Raw genomic sequence first — 16,819 nt, forward strand, 5'->3', positions numbered from 1 at the left:
CCGTCGCCCTGGTGACCGGGCCCCGCCGCGCCCGGAAGCGGCGGCGCACGCGGGCGGAAGGGGCGGTGGCGGCGGCGGCGGCGATGGCGGCGGTGGCACGGCGCGGGTCCCTCTCGGACCTCGGGTCGGACTCCGAGGACTCCTCGCTCTCGGACTCGGAGGTGAGACCAGGGCCACGGTGGGCGGCGGGGCCTCCCCCGGCAGCCGCGGCCTGACCGTGCCCGTCTCACAGCTCCAGGAGGCCTTCGCGAGGGGGGAGCTGAAGCCGGGGCTCAACGTGGTGCTGGAGGAGCGGCCGAAGCGGCGCAACGACGCGGTGAGCGGGGCTGCGGGGCAGGGAGGGCTGCGGGGCTCTGCACGGCGGCGGGGGTTTGCAGTGTGAGCCGGGCCAGCCGTGCGGGGCCGTGCAGAGCTGTGCTTCTCTCGCAGGACGGCCTGAAGCAGTGCCTGGCCGAATTCGGGAAGCAGCTCGCGTGGGTGGAAAGGCTGGACGTGACTCTGGGCCCCGTCGTGGACCCCGTCGCCCAGGGCGCTTCCAGCACAGATGCTGTTGACCCTGAGAATGATTTCCAGAGAGAGATGAGCTTGTAAGTGTCAAAGAAGAGGTTTCATGTAAGGTCTCAGCGTGCTGCTGCGTGCTTGTAGTTGTGTTTCACCAGTGTGCTGCAGGGTGCCTGTCACTGGCACTCTTGGGCCGTGTTATTTAAGATTTGATGGATCTGAATGTTTTCCAGAATAAGTACAAATTAATGCTAGGATATTTAACTTGCCTTGTGACTGAAAATAAATAATTTTCCTCCTCCCAGCAGACTTCCATCCTTTGCTGAAACGTATATTTTAAAAGTGCCTTGGTAGCAGCACTAAGGCTGTAATACAAGATATTGATTTTTCTTTGTGGGTTTGATTTGGTGTTCTTACAATTCTTTTGTTTTGCTATGCCTTTTATATTCCAGCATATTAAACTGTAACTGGCAATAAGTGCATATATGTAAGATACAAGTCTTAATATTCTGCCGGCACCTATTCACTAGCACTGTATGTGCACAGAACGTTGATGTAATTCTAGAGCAATGCTTGTTAGATCCCAGTATCTCCTAGCCGGTGTGCTCAGAGTTTCTGTCAGTGCTGTGGGATGCCTGACATGCAGTGACAGAGCTGGTGCAGTGACAGAGCTGGTGCTGTGCTCTCTCCCAGCTACCGGCAGGCTCAGGCAGCCGTCCTGGAAGCCCTTCCTAGGCTGCGGAAGCTCCAGGTTCCGACCAGGAGGCCGGATGATTACTTTGCAGAGATGGCCAAATCAGACCAACAGATGCAGAAGGTATGTGCAATGTCTTCCTTTCTTGTGTAATGTGTAGGTTTTATCCTGTAAGAGGTTGGAACATAAAGTAGAAAACCCTATTTATACTTTGTCCTGAATGTGTTTAATATTAAAAATGGAGAATTTTTCTCAGTGTGAGTGGTTGTAAAGTTGGCTGTGTTTTTGCTCTTTGTCATAAGACTTTGCAGTTGACTGTGTCTTTTACACGATCCTTTTTTTACTATTTATCACCCTTTGTTTATAGTCAGTGTTTTCTGGTTCTCAGTGATTTTAGACTGTCTGTTATTGAATGAATCTGTCTTGAATAGAAAGTCAAATTCGTGTAGGAAGTACACGAATGTACTTGCGTTTTACTGTAGTCTTTGCTCAAAAGGGAACTCTGTTTTTTGTTTTAGATTTGGAAAAAAGGCTATATTGTATAAGTTAAAAAACCATAAGCTGGAGTCTAATTTGGAGATTCATGTATGACTTGTTTTGGTGTTTGATAGAACCTTTCTAGAGAAGATGAAGAGTAATAAGTGGCTTGTGCTAAGGCTTAAGTCAATTCTGCACATTACTGTTCTTTTCTTTTGCTGACTTTGTCTGAACAGCAATTTCTATCTCCTGGTGGAGTCACAGACTGAATCCAGAAGATCTGTGTTGAAATCCTTGTAATCCTTTGTAATGTGGCATCCTTATAAAAATGTGATCAAGGAGGGAATGGAAAAGATGTTTTCTGTGGCACAGGATTATTGACTCTTCTTCAGTGCTTTACTTTTAGTAATGACAAGACAGAAACTATCAAATCTTCATGGACCCGAGTAGACTGACAAGATAATCTTTGTTCCATTAGAGCCCATTATAAGGCTTTGTCTTGTCTCTGTTTGAGTATTGTCTTTTCAACCAGGTTTTGGCTACAGATCAGTTCAGGAGTTTCTGTAATAACTGTTTTAGCCTTGATCTGAAAGGATGTTATGCCTTATAAGCATGATCTGATTGAGAGATGATTTTTTACACCCATATATATTTCACAAATACTGACTTAAGGACTGTTAAGCAATCATAAAATTCTCTTATTTTCTTTTGTGTTACTCATAAATTTCATTTTTTCTATCCCCTAATAAGATTCGACAGAAGCTTAAGAGTAAACAGGAAGCAATGGAGAGGTCTGAGAAAGCAAAACAGCTCCGTGCAATGAGAAAATACGGCAAGAAGGTGAGGAGCTGCAAAAGGGAGCTACAATCTGTGACAAGAATCTAGAGCCTGAGTGAGCAGCTTGGAAAGTGAGACCACCAGAGTCTGGCTAAAATATATAGAATTTGTCTAGTCTTCTGTCTAGCTGCTCTGAAGGAAAACAGAGCTAAAGATAGGATACCTTTAAAAGAATAGCTTAAAAAAAATTATGGGACACTGCAAGGAACAAAACTAACATTCTGCTTCTAATCACAGGTGCAAACTGAGATTCTGCAGAGGAGACAGAAGGAGAAAAAAAATATGTTGAATGCAGTCAAGAAATACCAGAAAGGTAGAGTTAACTTGACTAAGAGAGCAAATGTGTGATGGCAGCAGTGGTGTCTGAGCAATGTAAGGCAGCGTGATGAGTGGTCACTACATCTGTAGTTCTGGGCCTTGAGCTTGGGAGGCTGCTGTGCAGAAAGAACCGTGTGCCAGTGCCAGTGAAAAGCCTCTCAAGTAGCTGTTCTTCAGTGAGGGTGACTTGGTGCTATTACTTCCTTAGACTGAAAATTTGCTTTTTCTGAGCTGTGATGTCTTTGCTCTTGCAGGGCTGTCTGACAAGCTGGACTTTCTAGATGACGAGCAGACGTCGTCTCAGGGGAATAAAAAAGGCAGTGCAAGTCAACGGACAAAGAAGGGGTGAGGCTGGAAATGAAAGATGTTTAAACACAGAATGTCTGATTCTTTTCTGTCTTTTGGGGGGATAATTTTGGGAGCATGAAAGCTGTTCTGATGAGTGTTTGTTAAAATAAGTCCAAGGTGGCTTTCTGTCCCTAGAGAGAAATAAAACTGGCCAGAATGGCACGGAGACTGAAATGTGTTAATTTCTGCATCTTTGTTATGGGGGAAAAGGTTTATGATGGCTGTTGGGAGTCCATCAGCACATACCTGTGCCTTGAGAGCTTCCTGAGGAAAGGAATGTAGGGCAATGATGCTGTTTGGTTGTTTTTCAGACCAAATGCCAAAAGACGATACAAAAATCAGAAGTTTGGTTTTGGTGGGAAGAAGAAAGGCTCAAAGTGGAACACAAAGGAAAGTTTTAATGATGTATCCAGCTTCCAGTCAAAAGTGGCTCACAACAAAGGCCCAGGAAAAGCAAGAAAAGGAGGGAAAAAAGCCCTCAATGTAAGTAAAATGTTGTGTACAAACACTCCTGGTTGGCTGAGAAGCCAGCCCTAATCTGGGAGGGAGAGCTGAGTACATGATGGGTGCCTACAGCATCGGGAAGTGATAATGCCTGTCTTTGGGAGCTGAGCATGACTGGGTTGCTGACAGAGCTGAGAACAGTGGTTTGGTATCAGCAGGGAAATGAGCAAGGGAGTTAATACCACTTGCTGCCTGTGTTCTAAAACCTCCCTCTCCAGATGTACTGACAAATACCCTCTCCTTGGTATCCTCCCCAAGCTATAGAAATAGAACATATATTGAGAACATGAAAATAAAGATCTCAATCTGTCTGTTTGTTGCAGAAGAGACCTGGAAAGAGAGCAAGGCAGAAAATGAAGAACCGAGCGCGCTAAGAGGACTGTGCTTCCCACTGGGGTTCTTGTGTGTCTGTGTGCTGCAAGATGTGCTTCTGCTGGCATCAAGCAGCTAACCGTGGAGCAAGCTGGATGCTTCCAAGTGGCATGGAAAAGAGTCAGTGGAAACTAGTGCCTTATCACTAATTTCTTCATCCTGTTTTGTTGAAGGATTGTTTTCTACGTAAACCTTTGGTGTGTGAATGCATTAAATGGTTTGCACAGAACTATGTGTAACTCATGTTTAGCTGTTTTATGAATGGCAGCTGGAGCCTGCCCTTTGTCCCCTTCATTCTGACAGCTTTTTTCACCACTACTGCTGATGTGAGGTTGGAGACCTCGAGTTCTGGGTCATGTTGCTGATGTCAAAATAAGAAGTCTGAAGCCTGTCAAAATGTTAGAGTGGTTTTTTAGACTATTCATATAGATGGGTTTAGAAACAGCAATGAGACGAATACAGCAGTCTTATAAGTTTATTTCTGTCAGTGTTGTCAGGCTGGGACAGACTGAGGTTCTCTCTTCCCTTTTCTATTGTCTCTTACTAGAAGTCTACCAGACTTGCCTATTAACAAGCAGGCCTAACACATTAGATGTCTATCTGAGTTTGTGGCTTTCCCCCTCTACTACTGAAGGTTCTTACTCTCCTCCTCCCCATGCCTCAGGGCAGCCATTTATGTAGTGAACTCGGTTTTCCGGCGTGGGAAGTGGAGTCTGCAATCATTACGGTCCACAGGAATCTGGGAAAGAAAAATGACAAATAGTCATGTGCTTTTGCTAAAATTGGTAGTAGCAGTCCCTCCTGGGAAGAGTGATGCATGGTGTTCTTGCTGCTGAGAAATGTCCAAGTGAAAAACGAGCAGGGTACCACCATACCGTTATGGTAGAACTGCTTCATTATGGTAGAACCTGCTGAAAAAGGCAAGATTAACAAATTAAACAGCATTATGAGCCTTGACCCTATAAATTGAACTTGCCTCCCTTCATGCACATTTAGTTGCCTCTTTCCTGCCAGTCTAATCCTACCAGCACTATTTTAACACCATAAAGCCCAGCTGGCATGTCTGTCTCTACCCTTTGTCAGGAGTGACTAGTTTACTTGATGTATAATATGAAAAGTTGAGAAAAACTGTCTTATTTTCTTATTTGTCTTAGTTTTCTTTGTAATAGGCCAAAATTAATGAGATCCTCACTTGCCTTTCTTAAAACACTAATCTGTAAAGTCAGCCATCATCACAGCTATTTGTTTGCCAGGTATGATTGATGTCTCAGCTTGTTAATCATCCTTCTTTACCTCCTATTTAGTCACGCTTCCCCAGATGAATCCTCACTGGTGTATCTGCCCCGGGTATACTTAGATGATTATTAATTTCATGGTTCTGCTTGCACTTTGTTTGAAAGATACTGTGCAGCAGCAGATTTCTTTTCACAGTACTTACATATGTCACTTCACGTTGCTCACTACACCATTTCTCATGGCTGAAGGCTTTAGTAAACAGTGAGTACACATGTGGCATTTGGCACTGTGCTTGGGGTCCATTGTCACTGTACATATTTTGCATTTAGGTTTCTCAGGGGAAGTCTGCTGTTTCTGTGTTCACAAGCCTATGCCAGTGTGAGAGTCCTCTTAGGTCTAAGTTTAAAAAACTGGTTATGAACAGTTCTGCTCACTCCTGGTCATTCCTGTTTTCCATGTTTGTCACAAATTGTTGTTTTGCATGTGTATCTTTCAGTGGTGGCCTGAACACCTCTGAATCCTGCAAAGACCTGAGTCCTACTCACCAGAGGTGTTGTGTTCCAGCCAATTTCTTGGCTTTCAGTTTGCGGCTCTGAATATTTCTGTCTTGGCTGCAGTGCTGCGCGGTGAAAAAGTTTCAGGAACTCGTCTGTTGGTTTAAGAGACACAAATAGAAATGAAAGTATTTAAAAATTTAAAAATCACTCACCTGTGGATGTGTGTTAGAATGGGACAACTTAATGTTGTCCAAGCTATAGCAAGAAAGCCAAGGATAAAAGCAACCTCTGTGCTTCTATGAATTACACTGTCAGAGAATGCAGGGTGACGTTTCTACTTCAGTATTTCCTGATGCACTTTTAAGATTTGCCTGGTGATACTGTCCTGTTAATTCTTACCTGAGCATTAAGGTTTTTAGACAAAATTAGCATGTTAGAAATAAGGGAGCAACTGCTATAAGAGTTCTTGTCACCAGTGCTCTAAAGCAAGACTGGACAGTTATTTCAGCAGTTTACTATGTGTGGTGGTTAACTAGAATCTGCAATGACAGGCAAGATCATGTTTCCAGTTGTTTTGGGGAGGTTTAGATTCTCAAGCAAAATTTTATAATATGAATATAAAGAACTTTATATATTCTATAGTGTAGTATAGTTTTTAACTAAAAACAAATAGCAGAATTGCATGAATGCAAACTTTTGCTGATAATGGAAAGTAATGGGAAAGGGCCTTAAAGTGGAATAAAACCTGCTTCACATTTAACAAAAATCATGAACAAGTTTTAATTTTCTTGTATGGTCACAGAGGCGTTTCCACAGACATGATGTTTTAGACTGATTGGAATTATTAAATCTTATTTATTAGTAATTTTCTTAGGTAATTTTGAGAAAAAGATTTTTCAGAGATTTCTTACCATCTGTTGGCTCATCTATGTTGTCATGCCAAGACATTGGCTTCCTGGTGACTGTGTAAACTGGAAAGAAATGATACAGGTGAATAACATGAATTTAGCATCACAGCCAGGTACAGAATATGTATCATTGCAGATGTTCTTTTTGGTTATTCCCCAGTGTGGATCCAGCTACTTCACTGAAGCTGTAAAGGAAGAATGGCACGTGAATAGCAGAAAATGAGTTAGAAATACTGATTAATGGCAATTTCCTAGGAAAGCAAGGGGCTTAAGCATGCTGAAGGCCCTTCTACTGAATGCTGCCTGTGTTCACCACACCGAAGTCCCACCCCACCCAAGTGGTGGCCTGTGAGTGCCAAGTCTCAGGAAATTATTTTCCTTTGGTTTTTGTTCTACTGCAAAAGCTAGACCTGAATGAATATACTCCCATCACCTATCTGTGCCAGCACAGACTGTGATATTCTGTGACTCTGAATTGACAGGTAGAAGGTCCAAGGGCTGAAGGGACGTGGTGTAGTGATTGGGCTCTCTACCCCATCTTGGCTCTGTATTTGCTCGGGATTTGTAGGTTCCGCATCCTAAATAGTTGCCTCACTTCTCCAGCGTTACTAAAGGCTATCCGGGGCATGTCTCCTTGCTGCCTCTGAGTGTGCAGACCGGCTCCTCAGGCGAAAGAAAGGTCCACCGGTTGCTCCTTCCAGCTCTACCCCTGTCCCTGGCCACTGCTACCATTCCTGGCTGCAGCTGCCTATCCCCGCCGCGCAGCTGAGCGCTGCGGGCCCGCCCCCGCCTTACCGGGTTGGAGCGGGTTCACGGTGTACTGCGTGTATAGCTTCTGGTGCCGCATCTCCTTGTGCACCCGCTCGCTCAGGAGCCGGTCCAGCTGCACCGCGTCCGGCCGCTCCCGCTGCCCGCCGCGGGCGGCCATGGCCGGGCCGACCCCGCGTCCCGCTGCCTGGCAACGCCTCACGTGGGGCCCGCGGGGCCGCCCATTGGCCAGCTCGCCTTCCCGCCTCCCATTGGCCGCCGGGTTAAATCCCCCGGGCGCCGATTGGCGGCGGCGCACGCGGCACGTTCAAACGGCCGGCGGGGCGATGGAGGCGGCGCAGTTGTGCTGCACGGCGGCCGTGGAGGAGCCGCTGCCGGGGGGCTGCGGCCCGCGCCGCCGCGTCCTGCGGGACGCCACCGTGCTGCTGGGCCGCAATGAGCTGCGCCAGCCCGTGCTGCGGGTGGTGGGCGGCAGCGGCGCGGCGGCCGCAGTGCTGAGCTTCGTGCTGAGCGGGGACGCCGTGCGGCTCTTCACGCGGTTCGCGGGCGAGGGGCGGGCGGCGGTGCGAGTGGGGCCGGGCGGCGCGCAGGTCCTGCTCTCCGACTGCCCCCCGGACGCGCTGCGCCGCTTCCTCCGCCTCCTGCGGCTCAAGGTGGCCGCCGGGTCGCGGGGCCCGGCGCGTCCCCCGCGCCTGCTGGAGCGGCCGCCGGCGTCCTTCGCCGTGATCAGCCCGGTGCAGGAGCGGGACCTGCTGCGCAACCCCGGCCCCCGCCGCGGCTGCGGGGAGGGGCGGGGGGAGTGCCCCGCCGAGGTGAGTCCCGGGGAGACGGGCGGCCCCGGTACCGGGTCCGGATTCGGGTGCTGCCCTCACAGCGCACCGCTGTCTGTCTGTCCCGCAGGTGCCCCGCGCCGAGAGGCGGCCCCCGGCGCGGCTCTCGGCGGAGCAGGAGGCGGTGCTGGGAGCCGTGCGGAGCGGGAAGAGCATCTTCTTCACCGGCTGCGCAGGTGAGGGCGCCCGGCGGCTCTCGCTGGGGAAAGCCCTCGGGCCTCGCTGTTGACCTGTTGCTTCTCTCTCCTCGAAGGGACTGGGAAGTCCTTCCTGCTGAAGAGGATCGTGGGCTCCCTCCCTCCGAACGTCACCTATGCCACAGCCAGCACGGGAGTGGCCGCTTGCCACATCGGTGGCACCACTCTCCATGCCTTTGCAGGTAATGCCTGCCCGACAGCGAGCGGCTGGGAGCTTTCACTCCCTTCCCAATGAATCAGGAGCTTCCCAAAGCTTTGCTTTCTTCTCCCCTGCCAGGGATCGGCTCTGGGAAGGCACCGCTGGAACAGTGTATTCAGCTGGCGGAGAGGCCGGGGGTGCGCCAGCACTGGCTGGCCTGCCAGCACCTGATCATTGATGAGATCTCAATGGTAGATGGAAAGTTCTTTGACAGGCTGGAGGCCGTGGCAAGGTAAGCAAACGTCAGGTCAAACAACTAACTGAAATGAATTTTCCTAAATTTCCAGGCTGCTTCCTTCCTCGGGTTTTGTGAATTGATACAAGGCAGCTGCTGGCATAGGACTGCCAGGAAGCATGGAATCATAGCATCTGGGCAGATCTTTATCATGAGATAGGTTTTGATTGTGTCCCCTCTTCACTCACAGCTGTGGCTGTTCTAGTTGCTCTTTCCATCTCCTGAGCTAAGTGCTGTCTATAGAGCTGAGTCCAGAATACAGCTGTTCCCAGAAGTTCTCTCTTGCAGAGAGAAGCAGCTGTAGCATAATAGCCACCAAAGAAAGACTGGTAATGGCATCTGGGTGGGTAAGCAAAGCAAATTTAATGTCTTACCATTGCTTAATTGTATGAGCTCTTCTGATTCAGCTGAGGATAAACATCTTTTAAATGCAGGTGGTGTATATTTGAATATCCCGACAGATTAACAAGTAACTTCTGAGATCTGAGTATGTCGAGGTTCTGGAGGGCATTCAAAACTTCTCTCTTCCATCTCTTTCAGGGCAGTCAGAAAACGGGATGAGCCTTTTGGGGGAATTCAGCTAATTATCTGTGGGGACTTCTTGCAGCTACCTCCAGTTTGCAAGGCTAATGAGGAAACCAAGTTCTGCTTCCAGGTACAAAACTGCCCCTGAACTCGTTCTCATACTTCAAGTCTGTCTCTTTCTTAACCAGAGAATGATTTTTGCAGGCAAAAAGCTGGAGGAAATGTATCCACATAAACATGGAGCTGACTGAAGTGCGGCGACAGACTGACAAGACCTTTGTCTCACTCCTGAGTGCAATACGTTTAGGCAGGTGAGGAGAAGCTTATCTCTTTGTAATCTCTGCTCCCCACCTACGGAGCAGAAGAAAGAGCAGTTTGTCACTTTTCTGAGCTCTATCAGGAATATGTAGCTGGGGGAAAAAGCTATAAAAGCTTTAGTTAACGTAGGCAGATTTCATATATCCTGCTCTGGTTAGGAAGGACACTTTCTAGGGTTCCTCCTTAATTTCTGTGAGTTAATTCAATGGATCCTGAGCTGGCAGTGGCCAGGGCCCACACACTGGCACTGTTCTCCAACTTTTATATATCTTTCTCTGTCTTCCTCTCTGGAGGCCTGCAGCTTGCGCAGGCAGATCCAGCTGTGTGAAGGTTACTGCTGCTCAAGACCTGTTCCTGATCACTTTAAAGAATAACTCCCTTTTCCTGGTTACCAGGTGCACAGAGGAGGTTACCAGGCAGCTGATGCAGACAGCTACCAACAGGTCTGAGCGTGATGGGATCCTGGCTACACGGCTCTGCACCCATAAAGATGATGTCGAAATAACTAATGAGAGACGCTTGCAACAGCTATCAGGTGAACTCCCTGGAGGAAACTGCTGGCTCTGGGGCTGAGCTCTGAGTGGATGCAGTGGGGATACTGTGGTGTCAGGAAGAACTAGTGTTCTGTCATGCACAGCAGCACCAGTCAAAGCTGTGTGTCTTGGAGTTCGGCTGCCTGGGGAAAAAATTCAGGTTTTTTGTTAAATATTCAGTGTCACTTCTTGATGTGTAATAGACAGCAAGCTCATTGATTGCTATGAAACAGGGTTGGTCATTTATTGCCTCCACACCTCTGCTTTTTCTTTCTATAGCATCTTATTAAGGGCTTTCTCAATTTTTGCCTCCCTTTCTGGCAGTATTTTCTGGATACTTCCTTTAGTGATCTGATGTTGGCAGCAAATGAAACTAGTCATATGCTCAAAATGCTGGCTGCTCAGTTCTTATTTACTGCTGGCCTTTGATTCCTGTGCCTTTTCATGCTCTGCAAATTCTGTTGGGAAGAGAGGCAATAGTGAGCTCTCTGTTGTTAGATGTGACAAGGTTTGTGTGAAGATGTCCTAGCAGCAGAGCAGAATGGATATTAAAAGAGGAATTTCTATTAGAAATAAATACTGAGCCTCCTGCCATGCTGTGTATAATGTGTTCAACAGCTGCAATTTGTTATGTCTTTCTTTCCTTAACAGGAGAAGTGCACACGTTTGAGGCTCTGGACAGTGACCCAATGCTAGTGAAGTTAATTGATGCTCAGTGTCCTGTGGGTGGTAGAGTTGAGCTGAAGCTTGGAGCTCAGGTAAGTATGCGTACATACACATGGGATAGAACAGCAGATCAAATGGTATAAGAAAAATAAAGGAATATCAGATAAATATATAGAGTAGATTAATATACAGAATGCAGATTCAATATAGAATGTCTATGCCAGGCCAACAGAAGATTCTATTCCAATCTTTTATATTTTCTCTGCTTGGAATCTTATCCAAACAGAAAACGAGTTTGATTTGAGTGCAGTCCATGTCTTGGGGACAATGATGATTGCTGTGACTTTGACACACTTTTCCAATCAGGTTTAGAAGCTTTCAGTAGCAGAGAGCACAGGCAGCTCATAGCTGTGGACAGAAGCAGCTCAAGTGAAGTGTTCAATGCTGTAAAATAGCTGGGAATCCTAGGAAGGAAAGGCTGTGAAATAATTTTAGTTGGAGATGGTGCTCTCTCCTGCAATAGGCAGGATAGGATGATGTGGTCATATCAGCCTGATGTGCTTATGCTTCCTGGAAAGAAGTTTAGCTGCAGGTGGCTGAACAGGCTGTAAACCCAGTGCACTGAAGGATTTTTCTTTTTCTCTGTAGGTGATGCTAGCAAAGAATCTGGATGTGTCTCAAGGGCTGGTGAACGGGGCACGAGGCGTTGTTGTAGGATTTGAAAGTGAACAGAAGGGTAAGTGAGCTTCTTGATCTCTTGTTGAAGGGAGAGGGGAAAAATAACAAAAAGATTTTTCATTGATGGCTGATGACTTCTCAACTTTGTTTACTGCCTGGTAAGAATAATTAGAGGGAAAGCAGGGAGGAGATCTCTGCAGGCTTGGGGCTCTCACCAGCTGTGATGTCATGCACTGCATCAGCTGTAGCTATCTATGGGCCTCTTGTGTTTGCTTTTCTGTGTTGTCTAGATGTGGGTGCTCATTTGCATTTCCTGTTTTCTTTTGTTCAAGCAAGTTTTTGTTTGTTTTTTTCTCAAAGAATAATGTTCTGCTACCTGCAACGTGTATTTTTCTCTGCATCTCAGCTGATAAATTACCTGACTTTAATTCTCCTGCCTTAAGTAGGTGCCAAACATCATTTCAGTACATGCTATTTACTGTCTGTGGGTTTAGGTTTGGTTTAGGAGGGGGGGGAAAAAGTGTTCTTAGGCTGCTGACTTCCTGGCTTTTGAGTGTCAGGAATACATCCCTGTTTGTCTCCTGCTCCCATTCCTACAGGGCTGCCTAAGGTTAGGTTTCTCTGTGGGGTCACACAGGTCATAAGAATGGAGAAATGGGTCTTCAAAGGACCGTCAGGAGTTCACCTGAGTCGTCAACAGCTGCCTTTAAAATTGGCATGGGCCATTTCCATTCACAAGAGTCAGGTGGGTGTCCTTATACAGCTGTCTAAAGACTTGCACACCATCATAAACCTTATTTCCTGGGTGAGCTTACATTGCTGGTAAAACAGAAGGGAAAGCTGAAAGGCCCTTGTTGGGGGGGGAACTCCAGAATATGTGTGTTTAGCTGCACCTCTTCTGCTCATGATGCCTGCCTATAGGGTCACAGATGGACTAGATACACTGCTGGAGTTTCCATGGGGTGCTGCCATCTGCACAGTTGGTGTTGGACTATAAAGTAGCATTATTTACCATTGTGAGCTGATGAGAGCAGTGTTTCCTTGAGAGTCATCAGCACTAGAGACCCTGAGGTTTGCAGTATAACTGAGGCAGCTGCCAGAGCCACAGCTGTGCTCTTTGGGCTGGACTCGCTCTTTGGTGGTGTGTGTTTGGTTTTTTTCAATGTAACAGTGTAACTTTCTCAAAGTTCCTTCCCTTCCAGAAGACTTCATACACTTTGATAAATACTGGTCTTGGAAACGTGTGAGTTTGTTCCCATGCCACTGCTTATTGTTCCTGTGCCACTGTTTAAACCAGGGCAGGCTGTAAATTCTGCTGTGCCCAGGACAGCCCTGCAGACAGGCCTAACCCAACTCTCTGATCTGCCTGAGGACTGCTTGAGAATGGTGACTGCTCTAGTTAACTACTAGGAGTGAAACCAGTAGGATTTCTTTCCCTGCTGTGTTGATTAGATGGGATTTATGGAGTTTCATGCAACAAGAGGTTCTCTGGAGTTAGTTAGTGGATTCTACTATCTGCTAGCAATTTACTGACAGTAGGAAACTGCCTTTCCTTTCTGATTCTCATCTTTTAATCAGTTACACGGTAAAACAAAAGACTTCTTTGTGTTTTTCTTTTTTTTTAATCAAGCCCTTACACCAAGAACGGTACCTTTGACAGACTCACAGGTTAGCGTTGGTACAGCACAGTGTTCTTGTTTGTTTGTTCTGTAACAAAGTTCTCTATGTCTTTGGCAGGGCATGTCTTTAGATTGTGTGGAAATCTCCCTGTCTCGTGTCTTTGAAAGTGGGCAGGCTTACGTAGCCCTCTCCCGAGCCCGTAGCCTTGCAGGTCTCCGTGTTCTGGATTTTGACCCAAAAGTAGTGAGAGCTGATCCTTCTGTGCTGCAGTTCTATAGACAGCTGAGGCGTCATCAGCTTTTAATCCAGGTAAAGAAAAACTTCATGCTAGCAAAGCCTGCTTTGTGCTACCAAGATGAGAGATGTTGGCCCTGAGATGCTTCTTTTTCTTCCTAAGCAAGACCATTCAAATTAAAACTTGTAGTGGTAGGAGAGATGAAACTGCAGAGAGAGCATGTGGCAGGGCAGCTCTTGGTGGTAAAATATCTACAGTAGTTTTGGGATTGTACAACACTACCTGGCCCTGTGGGTGAAAGGATAGGTTGGGATTCTTTGGTCTTCCTCTTGCAGTAAGGAATGAAGGGGAAGTGGGCACAAAAGAAATCTGTTCCATTTTTTCTTTTATTTCTTCTTTCTCCCCAAAGGATTCACTACACACCTCTTCAGATGCTGATGAGAAGGAGAATGTGAAAGGCAGCTGATAATGCTCTCCTGGTTTCTGTGAAGTGTCAGCACAGACAGCTGAGATGCAGTGATCTTGCTATTGAGTATATTTGATAACACAGGTAAAGTCAAAGGAATTTTTTTAGCTGTTTGCTTCGTTCAGCTGACTCTGGATATATAGAAGTATCCCCACCTTGTGCCTCTGGAATTTGGAAGGCTTCTGCAGCCCCCTTCTGAGCCCACAGACCTAAGTAAGCACTTCTGTGTCACAGATGCAACTCTAGCTAACAAAATGACTGAACAAGGATGTTCCTGAAGGACTTTCCTATGGTTCTATCCTGCCTGCCTAGTTGCATTTAATCCTCCACATATATAGACTGAAACTTGTGTCCCTTTCTTCAAGTATACCACTGTTGTGAGATGGAAGGTGTCTGGATGGATTGGACCTGTTCACAGGAGCTGCTGACACAAGGGAAAGCAGTGCTAAGTATCTGGAATACACACTTGATTCTTCTGCAAGCAAGGAGCTGGGCTATTACTTTACAGCATGCTGAGGTGTTCCAGATGCTTGACACCAGGAGGCTTTGCAAAACTTCCTCCACAAGCAGAACTGCCAGTTACATATTGCTTGTTATGCTGATATGTAGCGTTTTTATTAGTCTGTTGCATAAGATGTGATTTTTATTTTTTTAACCCTCTGAGATGAACCAGCACTGTTTAAAGACAGGAGGAATTCCTACATCTTATACCTGTAACTATGGAACTACAAGAATTGTGAAGTTCTGTTACTCCATTAGGGAGAAGATGGGTACTGGTGAGAGTTCCTCTTGTTTAAACATGAGGCTTGCTCAAATGAAAATTGCCCCTGGAAAAAACCTGTCTGACTAATAAGGTGGAAATTTAGTGTGAAATAGGGAATAATGGCTATGGACATGTGAAGTGAGCTGTAATGTCACCTGTTTCAGCAAAAGCAGAGATAAGCAGAACTAATATACTGTCTTAATTAAGGAAAAGCTTTGGTCTTTGTATTTTAGCACTTTGTTTAAAGCTTAAGTGACTTGTATATTTTAAAATGTTTAACATCTTAAAACATGACATAACATTCAGCTGGAACTCATCTCTTGCAGGGTTATGTCTCTAACAAAACCTCTGCTGTGTGAGTGAGTTGAAGGTCACTTCTTGGCAGCTGCTCTCCTTAAAGCTAGGAAAGGATGTTGATTAGCCAGTGGTTAATATAGCAGAGAACAGTTTTAATAGGATTTCAAAATGCATATTTTAAGTGGGGGTTGAGTTTTTTTTCTGGGCTTGAAAGGTAGAGTTTTGGAGGGAGTCATAGTAGAAGACAGAAGTGTGACTATTATTCAGAGGGGCTCTTAATGTATCAGCACATTGTTTCTTCAAAGAAGTCTGGTGGTGAGTGGAGGAAGTAGCTGGAGCCTGTGGAAGACAAGCCCTTTCCCCCTCACACTGCAAGCTGTAAACTTTTTAAATTATTTTTTTTAAACAACACATCCCAATTCTTTGAGCTGGTTGTAAGCTGTTTGTCTACCTTGGGGAGAAACTGAAGATTAACTTCTCCCTGCCCACACGCCCGGCAAGGAGGGTGCTGGCACACTAAAGCATCATTTCTGGTGCGGATGAGCACTGAGGTGTGATTGTTTGGCCTGCAGCTTCCAGAGCTTCCACTAGAGCTGGGTGAGGGCCTGACTCTGTTGCAGGCTGTGTCCCCCAACTGACAGTGCCAGTACCCAGGTGGGGTGCCCATGAGCACGGTGTGCTCAGGTTCAGCCCCTTCCTCCTGTGGTAGGACACAGGGGGTGCAGGTGTAGCAGGCTGGCTCTAGCCTTTCCTTGGACACCTCTTGTTCCCCCAGCTGCTGTGTCCCCATCTTGAAGCACTCTTGCTCTTTCCTCATGCTGCTGTTCTGCAGTAGGTGCCCTGGCACAGAATCTGTGCTGTGCCACTCATGCCTCCTGTGTAATTCCAGCTGTGCCTCAATGTGCATCCTCCACCTTTGTGTGGGTTGAGTTTTTGCTTTTGTCCACCCCCCAAGTCCCTTGTGCAGGTGGCAGAGGCTGTGGGTACCCTCATCATCAGGGCAAGGCTGTCCAGGCAGGCAGGGATGCCCAAGGGGTAGCCTTAAAGCCTGTATGCTTGGTCAGGGAGCTGGGCTGGGTCCAGTTTGCACTCTTTTTAGAGATGAGATGCTGCAGTATGAGGGCTTTGTGTTGCAGTGGAGGTTGAGTTGTGGGATCTGAAATGCCCAGAATGTCAGTGGGTTTTACTCTTGGGGTAGACAGCTAGGAAGGATATGCCAGGCATGTCCAGTCATACACAATACATTAATTTACTGACAGGTTGCATAAGAGTGATGAGATAATGCAGGCTCAAATCCTTTAACATCTCTTAAAAAGTTCCTGTATTGCTGCAATGAAAAGATAATTTAGAGTGTAAGAGGGGTGATTATGCAAATAAACTTCTAATTGTGATTTTAAGAAGCAACTCACTTGACTGTAGTTTTCCTGGATTTAGGGACTGAAATCTTTCCAGTTGTATGGCGGTTTTTTTGGTGCCAAACTGAGGTTTGAGATAAAATGCTAAACGGAACTTAAAGCTGGAAAGGCTAATCAATATTTCATGTTAGTATTAAATATACATGAAATATTGTGGTTGCCTTCTCAATGATGGAACTGTGGGAACAGAATAGTGGTGGCTTTTGAAGGGCTGGCAGCTGTTCTGAGGCCAAAAGGGGTCCGTCTGTGTAAATTTTGGATGTTCTTACTTCCAGCTAAAGCAGATGTAGGGAGGGGGGCTGGGTCTGGAGGCTGCTGTTTAAATCAGAAAAGAAGCAGCCAGGACAAATCTGAGCTGTCAGGCTCTGTCATGGCTCCCCTT

General features: G+C 46.5%; 3 protein-coding genes across 3 annotated transcripts; 2 read left to right on the forward strand and 1 right to left on the reverse strand.

The window, feature by feature from the left end:
- The first annotated feature begins 56 nt into the window (after nt 1-56).
- EBNA1BP2 (EBNA1 binding protein 2) lies at nt 57-4,453 on the forward strand. The gene is made up of 9 exons (XM_017824763.1): nt 57-161; nt 233-316; nt 430-587; nt 1,195-1,318; nt 2,423-2,512; nt 2,747-2,822; nt 3,082-3,172; nt 3,487-3,658; nt 4,003-4,453. Exons 1-9 carry the CDS (start codon nt 84-86, stop codon nt 4,051-4,053), a joined length of 924 nt encoding a protein of 307 aa, XP_017680252.1. The 5' UTR covers nt 57-83; the 3' UTR covers nt 4,054-4,453.
- Nucleotides 4,454-4,508: 55 nt separating this feature from the next.
- On the reverse strand, nt 4,509-7,643 carry FAM183A (family with sequence similarity 183 member A). Its single transcript, XM_017824764.1, has 4 exons — nt 7,488-7,643; nt 6,696-6,755; nt 5,833-5,936; nt 4,509-4,790 (listed from the first exon to the last, which is right to left on the reverse strand). Exons 1-4 carry the CDS (start codon nt 7,618-7,620, stop codon nt 4,725-4,727), a joined length of 363 nt encoding a protein of 120 aa, XP_017680253.1. The 5' UTR covers nt 7,621-7,643; the 3' UTR covers nt 4,509-4,724.
- A 143-nt stretch (nt 7,644-7,786) lies between these two features.
- PIF1 (PIF1 5'-to-3' DNA helicase) lies at nt 7,787-16,813 on the forward strand. The gene is made up of 12 exons (XM_017824762.1): nt 7,787-8,272; nt 8,361-8,472; nt 8,544-8,669; nt 8,765-8,918; nt 9,462-9,576; nt 9,651-9,757; nt 10,160-10,299; nt 10,949-11,055; nt 11,612-11,699; nt 12,241-12,386; nt 13,379-13,570; nt 13,906-16,813. Exons 1-12 carry the CDS (start codon nt 7,787-7,789, stop codon nt 13,960-13,962), a joined length of 1,830 nt encoding a protein of 609 aa, XP_017680251.1. The 3' UTR covers nt 13,963-16,813.
- Nucleotides 16,814-16,819: the final 6 nt, after the last annotated feature.

This window comes from Lepidothrix coronata, unplaced genomic scaffold, assembly GCF_001604755.1.
Source record: "Lepidothrix coronata isolate B3197 unplaced genomic scaffold, Lepidothrix_coronata-1.0 Scaffold112, whole genome shotgun sequence".
NCBI lineage: Eukaryota > Metazoa > Chordata > Aves > Passeriformes > Pipridae > Lepidothrix > Lepidothrix coronata.

What these genes read in the sequence shown, in the direction of transcription:
- EBNA1BP2 (XM_017824763.1), top strand. Translation starts at nt 84, where the DNA reads ATGGCGGCGGTGGCACGGCGCGGGTCCCTCTCGGACCTCGGGTCGGAC. An exon ending in TGAGAAAATACGGCAAGAAG is followed by an intron (nt 2,513 to 2,746) that starts GTGAGGAGCTGC and finishes TTCTAATCACAG; the next exon opens with GTGCAAACTGAGATTCTGCA. An exon ending in AGTCAAGAAATACCAGAAAG is followed by an intron (nt 2,823 to 3,081) that starts GTAGAGTTAACT and finishes TTGCTCTTGCAG; the next exon opens with GGCTGTCTGACAAGCTGGAC.
- FAM183A (XM_017824764.1), bottom strand. Translation starts at nt 7,620, where the DNA reads ATGGCCGCCCGCGGCGGGCAGCGGGAGCGGCCGGACGCGGTGCAGCTG. An exon ending in CGTGAACCCGCTCCAACCCG is followed by an intron (nt 6,756 to 7,487) that starts GTAAGGCGGGGG and finishes ATTTCTTTCCAG; the next exon opens with TTTACACAGTCACCAGGAAG. An exon ending in CATAGATGAGCCAACAGATG is followed by an intron (nt 5,937 to 6,695) that starts GTAAGAAATCTC and finishes TTAAACCAACAG; the next exon opens with ACGAGTTCCTGAAACTTTTT.
- PIF1 (XM_017824762.1), top strand. Translation starts at nt 7,787, where the DNA reads ATGGAGGCGGCGCAGTTGTGCTGCACGGCGGCCGTGGAGGAGCCGCTG. An exon ending in GGGGGGAGTGCCCCGCCGAG is followed by an intron (nt 8,273 to 8,360) that starts GTGAGTCCCGGG and finishes TCTGTCCCGCAG; the next exon opens with GTGCCCCGCGCCGAGAGGCG. An exon ending in ATTTGAAAGTGAACAGAAGG is followed by an intron (nt 11,700 to 12,240) that starts GTAAGTGAGCTT and finishes CCATTCCTACAG; the next exon opens with GGCTGCCTAAGGTTAGGTTT.